The 17,656-nt window shown below is 42.4% G+C and overlaps 1 protein-coding gene across 1 annotated transcript; it reads left to right on the top strand.

Moving 5' to 3' along the window:
- The first annotated feature begins 6,543 nt into the window (after nt 1-6,543).
- Nucleotides 6,544-17,289, top strand: LOC137476180 (acyl-CoA (8-3)-desaturase-like). The gene is made up of 11 exons (XM_068194304.1): nt 6,544-9,133; nt 9,523-9,720; nt 10,709-10,810; nt 10,974-11,102; nt 12,243-12,300; nt 12,661-12,737; nt 13,190-13,287; nt 13,581-13,677; nt 14,344-14,423; nt 14,532-14,657; nt 14,967-17,289. Exons 1-11 carry the CDS (start codon nt 8,957-8,959, stop codon nt 15,016-15,018), a joined length of 1,194 nt encoding a protein of 397 aa, XP_068050405.1. The 5' UTR covers nt 6,544-8,956; the 3' UTR covers nt 15,019-17,289.
- The last annotated feature ends 367 nt before the right edge of the window (nt 17,290-17,656 follow it).

Here is a 17,656-nt window from a genome sequence, read left to right as displayed (position 1 = left end):
GTAAAGGACAAGTGCAGTAATGCAACACTGCTCATGGGTGGGAAAGGAAGAGGATTACACTGGAAGAGATTTCTCTGGGATTTGCACCTCCTGCAGGGACTGGTATTAAACATTCAGAAAATGGGGAGGAATTTCCACCAAGAATAGTTTTGAAACAGCAGCAAGAAATTATACACCCATGACAGCTTATATGAAATGCTGCTTATGATGGTGCCCCTTAGGCAAAATTTCCAAAGGTCTGATTGATCCATAGTAATCTCCCTTGACTTTGCTCCCAAGAAGCAGCCTGGCTTTTTGATTTTTGCAGCTCATCATTTAGGTTCTTATCAGTCTGGTGATTTTTTTTTTTGTGAGAGAATAATATTGTTGGTGTTCCCTGAGCCAAATAAAAGGAGAGGCAGGACTTGATCAGAAAATGAGAAATTTTAGAGCAGAGAATACTTCAATCTGTCAGTAATAAAGAAATATTCAGCAGCTGAAGTGTGGATCAATACCAGTCCAAGATACAGTGTAAGTGCAAATCTTAGTACCAAGGTTAATGAGCCCAATTAGCAGAAGCAGTGCTAGATTGTCCTCTAAGGGTAATATAAAAATTCAAGAATAACTCAATTTTATAGATGATAATTCCTTGTATAATGTTTACTTTGACTCAGAAAGAGATCGGGGCAGGCCTGTGGGCAGTATTATCCTAATTAGGTTGCCTGCTGCATAATAGACCTTTTCAGATGAGCACTAATCCATCATTTAGCTGCAGACCAAGATAGAATGATAACTTCTGGCAAGAAGGGGTGCCAATGTTCCAACAAGTGAGCCTGAATTCCTTTCCAGGTTCATCTCCCAGCCGGTTAGGAAAAAGAAACAAGGCGAGGTAAGAAATGCTGGGTGTTGCCCAAGTAAAATAAAAGGTGAGTGGAGATCTGCAATGAGCTCAGGTTTGACGTTTTCTTTGTTTTGTTCCCTCTTCTCCCCTCATCCAAGAGGAAGATCAGAAACATGTGAGACTAAAAAGCCACAGACATTTCTATCTTCAGCAAATATTCCAAAGTTGCCAAAATAAAGGAGTACGTATAAAATTATGGGACTTAGCTCCCTAGCAGTGAGGGGAGAAACAAACTCATGAGAACATTTTTGAGGGATGAGGGACAACCTGTGAGGCAGATTGGGAATAGAAAGAATAGTGAAAAGGTCATGGAACGACAAGTAGGAGTTGGAGTTGCTACTTGTAGCAACTTCAACAATTTTCTAATTGCTAAAGTGTCAAAGGAAAATGAAATTTTGCAAAATTAGTAGCACAATATGCAAACTATGAGTGGTCCCCTTGGCAGGCAGGGTAGGATGTAGAAGTTTAAGGATGAGGGACAGCTCTGAGGCAAAATATTTACATTGCCCTAAGAATATACCCCAAAATATGTGGCTGAGGAAGGACAGAGGCAGATGGTGAAGGCCAGGGAAGGAATTATGGTCAAATATTGGCTGTGCCACGTTTACTGCAGAGGTTGGAAGTTGGCCTGAGGACCACAGGAAGGCCAGACAGAGGAAGGTGCTCTAAGTGTAGGCCATGGAACCAGCGTGGGTGTTTTAATCCTGGCTTAGACCACTTTGTTCCTAATTAAGGTTGCACAAACCACATACTAAAACTAACTTTCGAGCATGGGCACCTTTTGTGGAGTTTCTCTTCTGTGGATGACCAATTTCAGGCAGCCAGAGCATTCAGAAGTTTGTAAGCAGCGCGGGCCCTGCACTGGGCACAGAAAATGCAACAAAAATGCTGCCTGGTCTGAAAAAAAAACAACCCCAAATATGCAACAGTGAGAAAACAAAATGGGTTTGTTACAGGCATTTAACAATTTTGACTTAGATCATGTTGTGTCTTATTCTTTATAACAATACAGAGCACTTGGGAGAAGAGAACTACAGAATTTATAACTTTAGATCAGCTTAATTTAGATCTTAAAGCCACAGAAGAGACCCTGGGATTCTGACTTTCATGAAGCTGAAGGGTGCAAAGGGTTTATTTCATAGAAATTGCGAAAACATGTATATAATACGTGTTTTAATGTAATTTATTGTTCTGTGGGGAGATTTAGATTAGAAGGTTCAAAGGGCTTCTTACAGAGCCTAATTTTAGCCCTCATTCTAATTAACATCTTGGGGTTTTATTGTTTACTCATAAAATGCAACCAAAAGCTGAGAGGAAAAGTGTGGCTTTCACAGGTGATTTTTTTCCTCTTTTGCGAAGGGTGTGAAGATGGTTTTCACAGAGAAAAAAACCCTGTGTTAATTTACTATTGATATCTGGACTAAGGAATGAAACAAAATTAATAAAAATTTTAAATATCTGAGCAAATGAAACTCCTCAAGGCAGGGTTTCCATTGCAGACTTGACTCTTGTCTATAAAAAAACCCCTTGGTTTTGCTTTAGGTTTCTCTTTCCATTTCATGGGACATGGTATTCGTGGTAAGTAGCTCCATCTGAGATGCAGGGTGGTATTTCATCAACCCAGAATACACTAAAAAAGGGAAAACCTAGTCCTTTTCTCCTCCTGACTGTCATGGTGCCTTATAATGTTTTTATCAAAAGCAGTAAATTACTAGATTCTTTTTTCCTTTCCAAAACAAAATTTTGCCAACTGCAAAAGTTTTTTATCGCTTGAAAAGGTTGCAGAGATCTTTCTGAATGCAGCCTTTTCCTGAATTATGGATTCCTCATTAAGTTTTGTGCTGGAGATAAAATAATTTTAATTATTTCTATTTCCTGGCTGTGTTTGGGAAAAGGCACATCATAGTCACAGAAAAGGGAGTCTTGAAGGAGAGTCCATGAAATCCAGGAAGAAAAACAGCCTTTGTGCACAGGAATGTGTGTGCTGACTGTGGCTGGATGCAGGTAATTTCCTTGGAGCCACTGTAGGGCAGAGCCTTCCTGAACCCTCCACAAAGGGCTCGGTATCCTGTGAGCTCCATTCCAGAGTACCTTGAGGAAAAACTCTTCAAAGTAAAGTTATGTTATATAAATTAGGTGGTACCTGCCTCCTGATGCAGAGACATTTCAGATCATCTCTGCTTTGGTCAAAGATGCTGTTCCATGGCTCCAAAGCAGCCAGGACAGGGCAGAGAGACTCAGCTCTGCTTCCAGAGGAAAGTGCAGATGTACTTGTAGATGCTTATCCAAGGCCACACTTTTCCAGTTTTTTCCACTGTTGACACCTAATTCTGGAGACCTGTTCACGTGTTCAACCCACAACTGTCTGTGTTCTATCTAACAACTCTGGTGAGGCTCTACACTTCATAAAGTAGAGATTCTCCACCCAGTTTTGCCCAGGAGCCCCACTTGGGAGGTGTTCCCACTTGCCAGGCTCCATGAAAACCCTTTAAAAACTAAGACAATATTACTCAGAACCTAAAGATCCTCTCTGGAAAAGAAGATTATCTTAGAAACAAGATCACAGGATCATTAATGCTGGAAAAACCTCTAAGATCATCAACGACTTCCAAATGTTCTGGGGTATCTCAGTACCAGATTTATTTCTGGACCATTTATCTCTAGTGGACTGAGTGTAAGCTGCAAACATTTACGTGACAGACGATAAAAGGGCCGAGGCAGCAACTGCCAGCTGAGCAGTCACGTAGTGTCCTTCTGGAAATCTGGGAAACTGTGTCAAGAGCCTGTGCAAGGAGGCTCTGAGTCATGGGAGCAGGGCTGTGGAGCAGCCCTGTGCACGTGTACCAGCTCCCGCGAACACAGGACGCACTTTTTGGCAGGTGTGTGGGCAGTGGTTGCAGAACACTGAGTGTGGTGTAAATTTACTCTGGCAGGTTTCTCAAAGTTTCTCTGGGTGAGCAGGACCGTGCCTTTCACTGTCTGAACTTTTGGAATCATTTTGGTAACCTGGATAATATAGACAGAGGCAGCTTCTGCTTTCACACTGGGAAGGGATTTTAATTGAACAGAATATCAGTGGGCGATACAGGCCCCTCTGCATGGATCTGACGCTAAATAAAGTCGGACAATAAAATATTTATACACACTGTTCATACAGAGGACAATCATCTTAGAGTTCCCAAACTTAATTCCACCAGTTTGGTGGATGCTGGCATCCACAGTGTTAACAGTGAAAGTCACAGCTACTGACTCTGGGTATAGACAGAGACATCCCATATTTGTTCACTCCAGTACATTCCTGGCTCTTTATCTTGCATCTCCTCGTAGACCAAAACCAAACCTCGCATTTTTATCTCCTCCTTTTGAAGTAGCTGCTACATGTACAAGTCTGAATATAGGGCCATGGGAAGGGTTTTTTGTACTTTCAGCCAGCTATGGAGTAACTTGATTTTTTCACATGTGCACAAAACCCCACATCTGCAGGAAATTGCGCAAACTGTTGCATATTTCATTGCCACCACCTCAAGTACTGAATATTGATTTAGGTAAGACTCTGTACATGTACATAGATCATGAACACATCATTAGCGTGGACACTTACAGCTTTTATTTAGAGCAAGATAAAGAGTTACAAAATACAATGTGACAGCAGGGTAGAAATTATTCCTTCCATTCTTTTATCACTTCTTCTGATGAATAGCAGCATTCTCTTTTACAACATCTCTTTTAGCAACATTTCTCTTTTACTTTGGGTGGTTCACCAATTGCCACATGTCAGGCACTTTTAAATGGCAGTTTGGGGCTTGACTGAATAATTTGCAAGATGCTACATGATTTGAAGAATTAGAATTGCATCATTTAGAGTTCCATGTCAGCCAGAAAACTGCCCACTCTGTGCTTAGGATAGAGGGAAAACGCCTCACTCTGCTGAGGTGCGTTGGTCAAGAAAGTAGTTTGGCTTTTTTACCTTTATCTTTCTTTATCTTTCTGTCCTGAAGTCTGCAGCTTCACCTGAGTGTTTTCAGTCCTTCTCAGAACTGGGAGTTCACACTGGGAGCTCCACAGTTTTCTTGGAATCCCAGAGTATGAATTGTCCGGGTAGCTCATTGTCACGAGAGACAGTTGAGACCTGCAGCTGCCCAGCTTCAGGCAGGGACTGGGCATCACTGCAGGCCACATCTGGAGTTATAGACCTAAGAAATTCAGAAACATAAATAGAACATTTGGGCAAGGGGGAAAAGTCAGAATTTAACTCAGTATTGCATTACAAAGGGGTATGATGGAAATACCCCATCTCTACCACCCCAGACTGTACCATGTCTGCCTGCTGCTTGTACCTTCCTCAAAAGCACCCAAGGCTTGGAATTTTGGATTTAAAAAATCCCAACCAGGATTAAGACACTGCTAGATCTCAAGCAGGGCAATATTTAATTTACATTGCTTAAATTTTTCTGCAAAATTGATGCGAGTTCATAGGAAACTTGACATTGCCTTGTCACTGCATTTTATTATAGCTGAGAACTCTTTACCTCTTTATTGCACAGGAGACCTTCACTATATCAGAGAGGCATAGACTTGGTTTCTGCAGGAGTAGTGTTTAAGTAAAGTTAGTTTTGTCAACATTGCCTTTAAGCATAGGTTTCTGAATTTATAGCCAAAGTTGGTGTTAACAGTTATTGCTATTATTATTATTGTTGTTGTTATTTTTATCACTATTATTACTACTGCTATTACTACAAAATATTTTAATGTTATAGACTCATGAATGAATTACTTGAACAATTAGGTGGTTGCATGGCCTCAGGAACATACAGGAAATTCTGAAATCAACTGTATGCAAAGTATTATCAATATAGAAGCCAAATTAACTGAAAATAAAGAATGCTTTCTTAATGTGTTCTTTCTTTACTCTGATCTAGTGGTATTTTAATCAATTATTTAGTTGAGAAAGGCACATTAATTCAGAATGCCAGAGTCAAGAAAATTTCAAAGACCAAGAACAACCTGAAGGATTTGGGTGGTGATGAGGCCATTTAGAGGTAACAGGTGGTCTTCCCAAATTTCTGTCTTTATTCCTGTTTGTGTTCCGTGGAGCAGTCAGACCTTGCAAAGGCAGCTCAGAAAGGACAAGAAGGAGCAGGGATTTTCCTCACGGGTGTGTCCAAGCGTCTGGAAGAGGAGGGAACTTGGGATGGGTGTGTTTGGGCGAGGAGAGCCAACCAGCCCTTGGAAGCGCAGGGAGTGGCTTGGAGTGGGGCTGTATAACGGGCAGGCCAGGATGGGCCACCCTCAGCCTGGACACGGAGCTGGCACTGGAGAGTCCCAGCACGGATGGCTCCACAGACTGGCCCCAGCGAGAAAGGGACGGGACCTGTTCCAGCCTTTCCACAGCTTTTCACTTGGGAAGAGATCAGGATCCACAACGGCCGCGGGCAAAGCCGGGAGCAGTGGCTGGTGGTTGACAGGAAGGTTTATGATGTCAGCCAGTTTTCCAAGAGCCATCCCGGGGGCAGCCGGGTTATCAGCCACTATGCCGGGCAGGATGCCACGGTAAGAGCTGGGAAAGTGGCGGAGGAAGTTGATTCCAGTGGCAGGGAAGGAGGACGTGGTGGGGAGTCCTGTCTGGTGGTGGTCATCACTGTGCTTGGTCAGAGAGCGGACTGAGAAAGCAGCATGAGGACCTTGGGCTGCAGGACATAAGGAAAAGTCGTACAAATATATTTGATCACAGATCTTCCAGAGATTCCTGCAAAAATCTTTGATCTAGAGGATTTATCTAAAATCATTTGGTGCTTTTTGGCAGGAATGATAAATTCTAAGCAGATCTCCCAGACTATGCTGAAAGGAGACGCTGAATTTCTGAATAGGCAGAAATCTGAGAATTGGAAACATGAGCATAAACTTGTGATGTGGGAGATTTAATTCTTGTCACGACAAGACTTTCTGACTTGAAGAAAGTTGCTTAGCCTGTCTTGATTCCTCAGGTTTCAGCGTGTGGAATGGGATAGCACTTCTAACTACGAGCCCAAAATGGACCAGATCAGTTACTTTTCACATTTCATCCCTTGCACCCTGGGGCAGAAAAATACCTGGTGATCTCAGAGGAAGCAAAAGGGGAGGCTTGAGTCTTGTTTGGTTTCTCCCAGGTTCACTGACCTTTAGAGCATAGGCCAGCCCAGAGATCCTAGTGGTATCTCCTGCACTTTCTGCCACTGGACTTTTACAGAAGGAGTCAAGGAATGCAGAATGCATGGAATGATTTGTCCCCAAGCTATGTCCTCCCAGCTCCTGCAAGGACTGCAATTTACATCATTGTATTTATAGACACCCAGGGGCTTTAACCGCACAGAGAATGTGTTTAAAAATGACCTTTGATCTTACTTGCTTTTATTGTAGCAATAATTACAATCTGATTTTACTTGATCTTAAAGGTATTTTCAAACCTCTAGGTGTACTATATCCCTTTGAAGACAGGACCACAACCAGCAGCCAAAATCGTGGGTTCAGTGGGGGTTTGTGTTGCATCCTAACAACACTTCGTGTCTTGCCTTTGCTAATCCTAATCACTCTTTTTGCTTTTAAAGTGCTGCTTGTTCACATATTCAAAGAAATCCACATAGAAAAGTAGGACTGGAAGGTGTCTCAAAAAATTACTGGTGCAGGACTTTACCTAAAACCAGGATCCAGGATTTTTTTTCCCAACAAATCTTGACTGCTCTAGAACTCATAATAGTCTATACATAGTGAGAATTTTCTTCCTCTGTGGTAATTGTTTTGAAAATACAAGGCAAGGCCATTACAGAGCATTTAATTGATGTCAAATGTTGTGAGTTATGTGTGTTGTAGGTGATAGTTCTTAAAGTTAATCTCTAATCTTAAAGTTAGTGTGATGCTAATCAGGGCCTAAGACCAGGGAGGAGGAAGAACAGGCAGGACTGAGAGGCTTTCAGTGATAGAATCTGTGATACTGATCTCATGGATAGGAGTTTCTGCTTAAAAGGATTCTGGTTCCTGTTTCCAAACTGCAGTATAGATTCTTATGGTTTAAATCAGAATTCCTGGCAAGATGGAGGGATATGAAAATGTATAAAGACCTGGAGGATGAGGGGCACAAAATCGTGATGGAAAGATTTCCCCCAGTCCTCTTGGTCCGGACAGAGTTGTTCATTTGTCACTGTGACAAAGGGTCACTAGATGTCTGTAAAAAAGCTCAAATGTCCCAAAAGTCACCCTGTTCTGGCTTTTTCTAGACTACAGTACTCAGAGAGAGACTGTCTCCAGCCAAGAGGCTCCAAGGAAGTCCTCTGCCCTCTTCCAGGGATTTGATCCTGACCAGACCTGTGCAGAATATTTGGGTTGTGCTCATCCCTGCTGATTTTCAGAGCCAAAATCAGCAAAAACAGACTGTTCAAAATGAGGATTTTGTTCTATCTGCTCTTTCTGGAAGAAAAAAGGGTATGGCCAGCCTCTCTACCTTTCTTCTGGAAAATCCACTGAGGATATGAGTTAAAGAAGAGTTTTGATTTATCTGGAATCTCATCCTTTTTCCATTGTTTATATTTGATTTGAAACCGTGATTTGAAATGGTACTTGGACAGGCACTTTTGTGTCATTTGTGTTCCCACGTCCCCAGAACATCAACTTGTTCTGGAAATTGGGAGGGAACTGTAAGAGACACCCAGTTTATGCTGCTGAATATGAGGCTTCAGCATCTATTTTGTATGGCCTTAGTGTTGCACAGACAGGATTTCAAAGTCTCATCCCAAGCATGGCAGAGACACACCTCATTCCCTGCTCCTGGGTCCCATCCATAGGGCAGGGCTTCTGGCTGGAGCCTTCTAGGGACAGACTGTGCTGAAGCAAGCAGATGAAGGAACAGGTTTCCCTCTGCAAAGGGTTTTTCATCAAACCCTTTCATGTTTATTACCAGCCTCACCCAGGGGCATTTATGAAATCTGGGTGCTTGAAACTCCTCCAGCTTCCTTGGGCCAAGCTCCAGTAAATGGGAAAGAGTGACAGGAGAGATAAAAATGGACAAGGGGAGCAGGATTTTGTGTTATAATCCAGACCTGGGGAATGAGAAGCTCAGCTCTGGTGTTCGGTCATGTGCCCTCTCTCACTCCCTCCCTTTGTGTTCCTCAGGATGCCTTTGTGGCATTCCACAACGACAAGTCCCTGGTGAAAAAGTACCTGAAATCTCTGCTGATTGGGGAGCTGGCACCTGATCAACCCAGCTTTGAGTCTAATAAAAAGGTGAGTGCCCTAGATTCCAGTGGTGGGAATGGCTCAGGGTTCAGCATGGAAGGAGAAGGAAAACAGGAGAGGTAGCAGGAATCGTCTCTGAGGGAGCACGCCTGGTGCTGTGGGTGGTGATGGGCAGGCACGGAAACATGACCCCTGGGAGCAAGGAATGAGCTCCAGAGCCCCAAATCCTGCTCTGTTCTCCTCGCTGGGATGTCTCAGAATCAAAGCAAAATCTGTTGACTTCATGCTTGTTTTGGCACAGAGCCCCTACTCACAGAACATCTCCTCCAACTTCTGTGGCTGTTTTGGGGTTCCTGGCTTTGCTCTATGATGTTTTCAAAGTAAATAGTGCATTAATATTCACTTTACCCACAGAAATCCCTTTTCTTTACCCACAGAAATCCCTCTTGGAGGATTTTCGTGAGCTGCGCTGCACCATTGAGAAGATGGGACTTCTGAGGCCCAATTACTTCTTCTTCTTCCTGATTTTCCTTCACCTCCTGGTCCTGGATGCTGCATCCTGGCTCGTGGTCTGGTACTTTGGCATATCCCTGGTGCCTTTCCTGGCTGGCATGGTGTTCTTCACCACTGCCCAGGTAAACTGCTGACGGGTGCTGAATGCTGCAGACACCCTTGGCTCTTCCAGCTGGAGAGGGTTAATGGAATGCTCCCATCCCATGCATTGCCTCTCCTTAGATCCCATTATCTGGCTGAAGATGACAAGCATGTTCTACGTCACAATTTTTGTTGCCTACAGCTGATCTCATTTTGCTGACAGGCTGCTCCCTCGGGATGGTGGGGTTCTTGTGGAACTGGCTCTTTCACAAGATGGGATGAGCTGATTTAATCACTTACCACAGGAAAAAGAAGGAATATTTCATTCTCACCTGCATTTTTTGGCTCTCTGTTTCTTCTGTCAGATGGCTCTGGTATTTTTTGGGTCCTTTATGAGTCCCCTCTAGCCCTGAATACTTTTCTGCTGGATTAGTAAATTCAGCCATATAAGCAAAGGATCCATTTCAGTGTGGGTGTAGGGAAGGAGGGAATAGGGATTTGTAGAACTTAGATGGGAGAAATTAAAGGGTGTGGCAGAGGGAGGAAAATTAAGATTTTCTTATTAGCACTGAATGCTTAAGTTTGCTCAGATACCCCTGGAGCAGGTGCAAATGAGCTAATTTATTTAATTAATCTGTTTTAATTGCCTAATATCTGCTAAGGCAGATATCCCTCAAAGAGCAGTCTTCTATTTCCATGGAAATATGGAATGCAGTGAAGCCACAGACTTGCTGTGGCTGGTTACTTGGAAATTAATTATTCATGATGGTAGCAACAGAATTCCATGCTGTGACAGTGAAGTTAATTGCAGTGATGCTTTGCTGCTTTCCCTATATTCCAGATAAAACTAATATCTGGAATTGAGCAGCTCTAGTGAACAGTGGCCTGGATGAAAGTTCCCAGCCCTGTGAGTGTCTCTTGACACATCAGAAGGAGGATGAAACTCACACTATGAAGTTACAGAGACTCACAAGGCAAATTATTGCAATAAAGCAGTTCTCTTTCCTCAGTGATCTTTTTGTCTCCCAGATCCAGATGGGCTGGTTCCAGCATGATCTGGGGCACTGCTCTGTCTTCAGGAAGCCCAGGTGGAATCATCTCCTGCAGATGGTGGTGATAAGCATGCTGAAGGTAGTGGTGGGAATGTTCTCTGGGGCTGATCGGGACTAAGCAATGGATGGGAGTGTCCCTAAATCCAGGCAAGGTCTCCTGTGAGGGAATTGCAGTAAATAGAGATGGGATCCTTGATATTGCTCCAGTTTGAATCCCTGGTGTCGCCCTTTTCCCCATGCAGGGGCTGCCTGCCAGCTGGTGGAACCACCTGCACAATCAGCACCACGCCAAGCCCAACTGCTTCCGCAAGGACCCTGACCTCAACATGCATCCTCTGCTCTTCAGCCTGGGAAAGACCCTCTCCATGGAGGTCTGCAAAAGCAGATTTAGTGACAGAAAGCTAGAGTGTGATATGTATCTAATATATAATAATGACAACCACCCAGATTGTGCCTTGAAACAAAGTGGTTTTTAAGGTCTCCTTCCAACCCAGACTATTCTAGGATATTACGATAATTCCCGAAGTGTTCCAAGATCTGAGAGTCTCATGTTATTGTAATGCTGAGGCACCCGCTCCTGAGAAACAAAGGCTAAAAATCGGTGCTTAAGTAAGGGCAAGCACCTTGAAGGCAGCTCCAGGGGTGAGTCAGCCCAGCTTGCATCAGAGAGGGTTAGTGAGTCACATGTTCCCTCTGGATCCTCCTGGCTGCCAGAGCTGTTGGGCACCCAAATCCTTCAGGGCTGGTGGAGCTGCTGCACGCTGAACGCAAATGCAGCGAATGATTTCCTAATCCTGAATTTTATGGCTTTCATAAAAAGAGAAACTATGAATAGATGCTCCGTGCTTCCATTATGGTTTCTGACAGCATCAGGATAGGCAAGGGCTCATTTGCCTTTTCCTTGTAATTCCTTTTACTGACGGGGTGATGAAACTACCTTGTTGCCAGATACAATGGCCTCTTAAAATAATGCCTCTTTCTCTTTTACCTGCTGAAGAAACTCTCCAAGGCACATGGAAAATTCCAGCTCTGTCCCAGACAGATTCCTGCAATGGGAGATACAAAATACTTATTGATAGAAAACCACTGGCTCCTGTTGGGAAGGATTTTGTCAGGGATTTTGGGAAAGATCTTTCATGTAGGAGTATGAGCATCCAGAGCAGGTTGGCTGTGCTCCAGTGGGTTTGATGGAGTGAAAATGTAGGAAATCAGTTCTCATGTCTTCCTGCTTTTTAACAGGACCAGAGTTAGGCACACTATAGATAAGCAAATTGGATTTCAGGGGTTTTGTTTATGCAGTTTATTTGTTGCTTCAGTGTTGATCCAGTGCAGACTAGAGCTCTGGAAGTAGTTTGCTTTAGTTCCTTATTATTTTGTCTTTTGAAGAATTATATTACAAAAGTTTGGGGTGATGTTAAGAAACTTTTTGTGCAATTGGTGAAAAAATACAAGATGAAGAAATAAACTTAACTGTGATTTTGTGAATATTTCATTATTTTTTCATTTTTCAGCTTGGAAAGCAGAAGAAGAAGTTCATGCCTTACAATTACCAGCACAAGTATTTCATCTGTGAGTATCCCCTAAAACCATGAGTGCATCTCCTCCCCCAGAAAATAAGGGTTTTTAAAGATATTCCCATTGAAATGAGAGCTCCAGGAAGCTTCCTTCATGTTAAAGAAGGTCCCTATGAGGAGGAATTGCCCCTTAAGTCTCTGTTTGGGTTATGAGATGTAGATGGGGGTGTATCAAACAGATACAGGGATGGGGAAGAAATGGAGAAGTGATGAGAAGAAAAAAGGAAGAGATTATGTGGGTGCATGGAGGTTAATATGAGTGGAAGACAGCAACTTTTCTTCCACTGGAAAAAAGAATCATTTTTATGATGCAGTGAAATTACAAATATCTTTCTTTTTCTGTTCTGTCCTTCAGTGCTGGCCCCACTGGCCCTCGTACCCTTCTTCCAGCTGTCAACAATCTACTTTGCAATCAAGAGGAAAAAGTGGTTGGTAAGCACTGCTTTCCTTTCTGGAAAACTCCAAAAATGTCACTGTATCCACCTTCACCTCCTATTGGGCAGGTGGTTGAGGGGTAAGAGAGAGAAAGGATAGAGAAGGCTGATTCTAGGCTTGCTGCAGCAAGAGAAAATAGTTTAGAAGAGGTTTTTAGCCTTTCAGCAGATAAATAAAAGTTACCACGAAATTCCCAGACCCAGAGTGTGATGGCAGGGCTGTTGTCTGCAGTTATTGATGGTTAAGCAGGAATATTTCAGGGACGCAGCCGCCTTATGCAGATTGGAGCATACTCCTGATAAATCAGAAATTTGCATATCAGACCATTTTTTAAGCTGCAGTTCAAGTAAAAGGGAGAGGATGGAGTGGAGGCATTTCATCAACAAAGGCTGATTTTCATCCTGATTTGTTTGGGGTTTTTTTGTTTGTTTGTTTGTTTTTTTTTACAGGACCTGATATTGGTTGTGACTTTCAACATTCGAGTCTGCCTCATGTATGTTCCTTTAATGGGATTTAACAACTTCATGGTGTACTACTGGCTGTCCAGGTAACTCAGAGCAGACCCAGAGTCCCCATAATTAATATTTGTAATCAATATTGAGCTTCAAAAGAAAGAAATGAAAACTAAAATTACTATTTTCTCAGAATTTAATAGTCCAGAAGAAACAGTTTAACTTCAGGGGGGTGGTGGCTGCTCAGGGACATCTGCATCTAAAACTTGAGTGGTTTTTAAACTCCAGAAGTGCTTTTTCACTTAAGAAGAGACTTAGCCAAGTGTTTTGGTGTTAAATTTGGATGGGATTAGAGATATGACAAGAATTTCTGGGTTTATCTGCCCAGGTACCTTGAGAGTAGCTGGTTTATTTGGGTGTCCCAGATGAACCACATCCCAATGGACATTGATTATGACAAGAACAAAGACTGGGTGTCTACTCAGGTGAGAAACTCCTTTTTTCTGGAATACTGGGTCTGCTGGTCTAAATTATAAAACAAAGACAACGTTGTTATTCTCTTAGATTAACTGTTAATGAGGTTTGCCCTTCCATTCATTCAATAAACATGTCTGTGATATTCAAACCATTTAAAATTTTAGTTGGAAAACAGGAAATCTAGATTTAAAAAAATCTTGTTTTTTCACTGAAAGGCCTTGGCATATTTTTCACAACCCCTTCCCCTCCCTATTATAGAAAAGTACTGGTGGTATAACAGCCAATTTCCTTTTTAGGCAAATTAAAGGGAAGCAAAGTGGGATAGCTTTCTTTTTACCCTACAGGCTGCAAGTTTACTACAGATAAATCTGACTAAATTGCCTGATAAAAAAGAATATGTAAATAGAGCTTTGCTCACATCTATCCTGCCTCCAGCAGTATAATCCCACATAGTGGGTTTGCAGCAATTTCCTGTTTTATCAAGGATAAAAAACTCAGCCTGGCTAGTCTAGACTGTGTTGAATTCCTCAGGGTAATGATGGCTGTAATCCCTTACTTTGCCTTGATTTTTATGCTAGACTAGGGTGGGCAGCGATTGCTGGGGCTTCAATTGTTGGACTTACAGGTAAATAAAATCGAAATTATCTGAGGGTTTTGGGTTTTTTCCCTCCCAGCTCCATGCAACCTGCAACGTGAAGCAGTCTGTGTTCAATGACTGGTTCACTGGGCACCTGAACTTCCAAATCGAGCACCAGTGAGTATCATCCTTGGGGAAAAAATGGGAATAATCTGAGGCAGGGGAATATTTTGAACAGGGAGAAAGCTAAGCTTTGCAATAACTCTCCCTCATCCCATTGTGCAGCCTGTTCCCCACAATGCCTCGGCACAACTACTGGAAAGTGGCTCCCCTGGTGAAAAGCCTCTGTGACAAGCACGGCATTGAGTACAAAAGCAAGACTTTGCTGACAGCCTTTTTAGATATTTTGCAGTAAGTATCAATTAACAACAGGATTTTGCTCTGCGGTGGCAGGTGAGAGACACCCAGGCAGTCATTTCAAATCAATGTTTATGGAGAGATCAAACCTAGAGTTTATTTAGACTTTTCTAAAGTTTCAAAGTTTCAAAGCTTGTTTTTCTCCTCCTTAAATTCTCCCAGCTCAATGACAGCAGTCAGACTTTGCTATGTGGTGTCCATGCAATTTAAAATCCATTTTTTTATTTCTGTAACTGCAGTTGACCTTACACAAAGTTGAACTCTGTCTCCTCCTAAGTGATTTTTTCCCTTCTGCTCCTGCAGTTCCCTGAAGGAGTCTGGGGAGCACTGGCTAGAATCATATCTGCATGGATAGAAACTGGCAACTCTCCAAGGGAATCCCTTCACCACACAACTGCTGCCAAGAGCCAGGACACATCATCCCTGTGCATGTCCTCAGGCATGGGAACTCAGGAGCTGGGCAAAGTTAATTTCAGTAAGAATGAAATGGGAAAGTACCTTCAAGATACATTTTTACCTTGTTCCCAACCATGAATCTCTGTTTTTTCCTGCTCTCAATCTCAGAATTTAGAGATGGCCTTTTAAACTTGGGGAGAAGTAGCTCTTGAATCAGCTTGACCAGTTTAACTTCATTGGAAGCGCCAGCTCCTTGCTCATGGAAGAGGTTTGAAAGGAAATTCTTCGAGTCATAGAATCCTGGAATGGTTTGGGTTGGAAGGGACCTTAAAGATCATCTTGCTCTACTGCCTGCCATGGGCAGGGACACCTTCCACCAGACCAGGTTGCTCCAAGCCCTGTCCAGCCTGGCCTTGAACAGTTCCAGGGATGGGACATCCACAGCTTCCCTGGGAAACCTGCTCCAGTGCCTCACAATAAAGAATTTCTTCCTAATATCCAATCTACACCCACCCCCTGTCAGTTCAAAACTGTTGTCCCTCATCCTGTCCCTACAAGTCCTGATAAAAACTCTCCATCTTTCTCACAAGCCTCTTTCAGTATTAAGGTCTCCTTTGTGTTCTTGGCTCAGTGAAAAAATGCAGGAAAAGTATAGGAAGTCGGGAGACATTAGGCCAGGGGGAATTTCTTTTAAAATTTTCTTGAACAGATCAAAATGTACAAAGACCAAGGTAGCCTCTGGGGCGTGTCCCCATTGCTCTGGTCACCTTGCTGTGACTGTTAAGAGTTGTAACAGGCTCTGTTCCTGGATTGCATGGGCAGGCAGATCAGCTGGGGGCTGCTGACACCTGCAGTCGCCAGTGTGAACCCAGTGTGTATGGCATGTGGTATCTGTGGGCATAAATACATGTCTGGGTTTTAACTGAGTGCTGACTGTGCTGTCAGATTGGATTTCTGGTGCAGACCAGCTTTGAATCAGGCTGAGAAGACAAAGCACTGAGGAGTAGGTCCAGATTTCAAGGGTATTTAGGGTACTCCTGCTTTTATATATATATATATATTACATTTTATCTAAAAGTTTACCTCTTGGTGGTTTAGTACAATTAGTTTTACGAGAGAATTATGAATAAAGTTCTTGGTCATGATTTTTAGATTGAAGTCAAAGCCTGTTTTAGAAGGAGCTCTGATTTATCTTGCTAATTTTGAAAAGCAATTATGATTCAATGACATTTCCTAATGCCACTTAGAGTAAAATATATTCCATTATGGGACTGTCAGAATCCATGTAGTACTGTACCCACCTCACTGACCCAAAACCAGACAGGTTTTCATGGCAAGAACCTGTAGTGGCAAATAAAGAGATAATTTGCCCCTAAAAGCAAAGACCACATGATTCCTCTCCTCTGCCTTCACACCCAGAACTTTCAGTGGAAAAATCACCCATAGGAGGAAGATGTGGGAGATTTCAAAGCAGCTCGCTTGTGTTGCAATTTGCAGACACCAACACCCCTCTTCTGGTATCTCCAAAAGATCTAGCCCAACAAAAAAAGCAGAAGGAGTTTGGAGTTTTTATTTTTGCCTTTGTTTTTTTTTTCAGAACATCTCAGTTTCTTCTTTTTATTTATATTTTTATGCGTAGGTGCAGGTACCAATAACACTGTTCTGGTTCTATCATAATAATGGCTGACAGATGTCTTTGAAAAGGGTCCTGTTTAAAAAAGTAGTTGTTAAAAAGTGTTTAAAATGTAGTTTGGAAATCCCTACTAACTGGTCCCTATAGCAATTAAGGGTTCCCAAATCCAGAGGTGGTTATAATGGTGATATCCATAATTATTTGCTAAAGCAGAAACATGATATAATTATTTAAGGGATAATACTGTCTTAAGATGAATGCAGGGATTTCATGGTACTACATAAAGACATTTTAAAATTGCTGTCCTGCTGAAGGTAATATAAATATTAAGGATTCCTCCTTTTTTTACCAGTGAGACTTGAATGCTGTGCTGATCCTGTGTCCCCCTGAAATCAATACAAGGCTGAATCAAGAAGGCTCTTTGTGCTGTCAATCTCATAAATTAAGCTGATCATTTGTAGTGTTTAATTAGAATTCTGCTTATTTGAATGTCATTATTATTGATTCTTTTTTCAATCTGGTTATAATTAAAATATTTCTGTCTCTATTTGTCCCAGCAGGCTGCTCTCTGTCGATAATAATTTCTTTATCTTTTTAATAAAGGTTATTCACAGTGGAGCTGGTTTACCTTGGTTAAATTCTAACATGGTTTACAAACTCCGAGGGGTCAAGTGAGAAGTTTAATATTCCCTGAAAGACAATATTTGCCATCTGAAATACCTGGAAGAGACAAGGAAATTAGGGAGATGCTTTGGAGAATCCTCCTGGTTGCTGGAATTTGTGCTGAGATGCTGCTGGAAGTGATTTCCCTTATCCAGGTAGAGCAAAGGCTCTTTCGTATCTTTTTGTTCTTCCCTCAGGTCCCAGATTTAAGGATGCAATTGGATAAGATGCTTTGGGTGGAATCTGATGAAGAGGATTTTGAAATGGATAGAACAACTCCTGCTCTGTGTGGCAGCATCTC

This window comes from Anomalospiza imberbis, chromosome 6, assembly GCF_031753505.1.
Source record: "Anomalospiza imberbis isolate Cuckoo-Finch-1a 21T00152 chromosome 6, ASM3175350v1, whole genome shotgun sequence".
NCBI classification, from domain to species: Eukaryota; Metazoa; Chordata; class Aves; order Passeriformes; family Viduidae; genus Anomalospiza; species Anomalospiza imberbis.
This window is presented reverse-complemented; position numbering and strand designations above follow the sequence as displayed.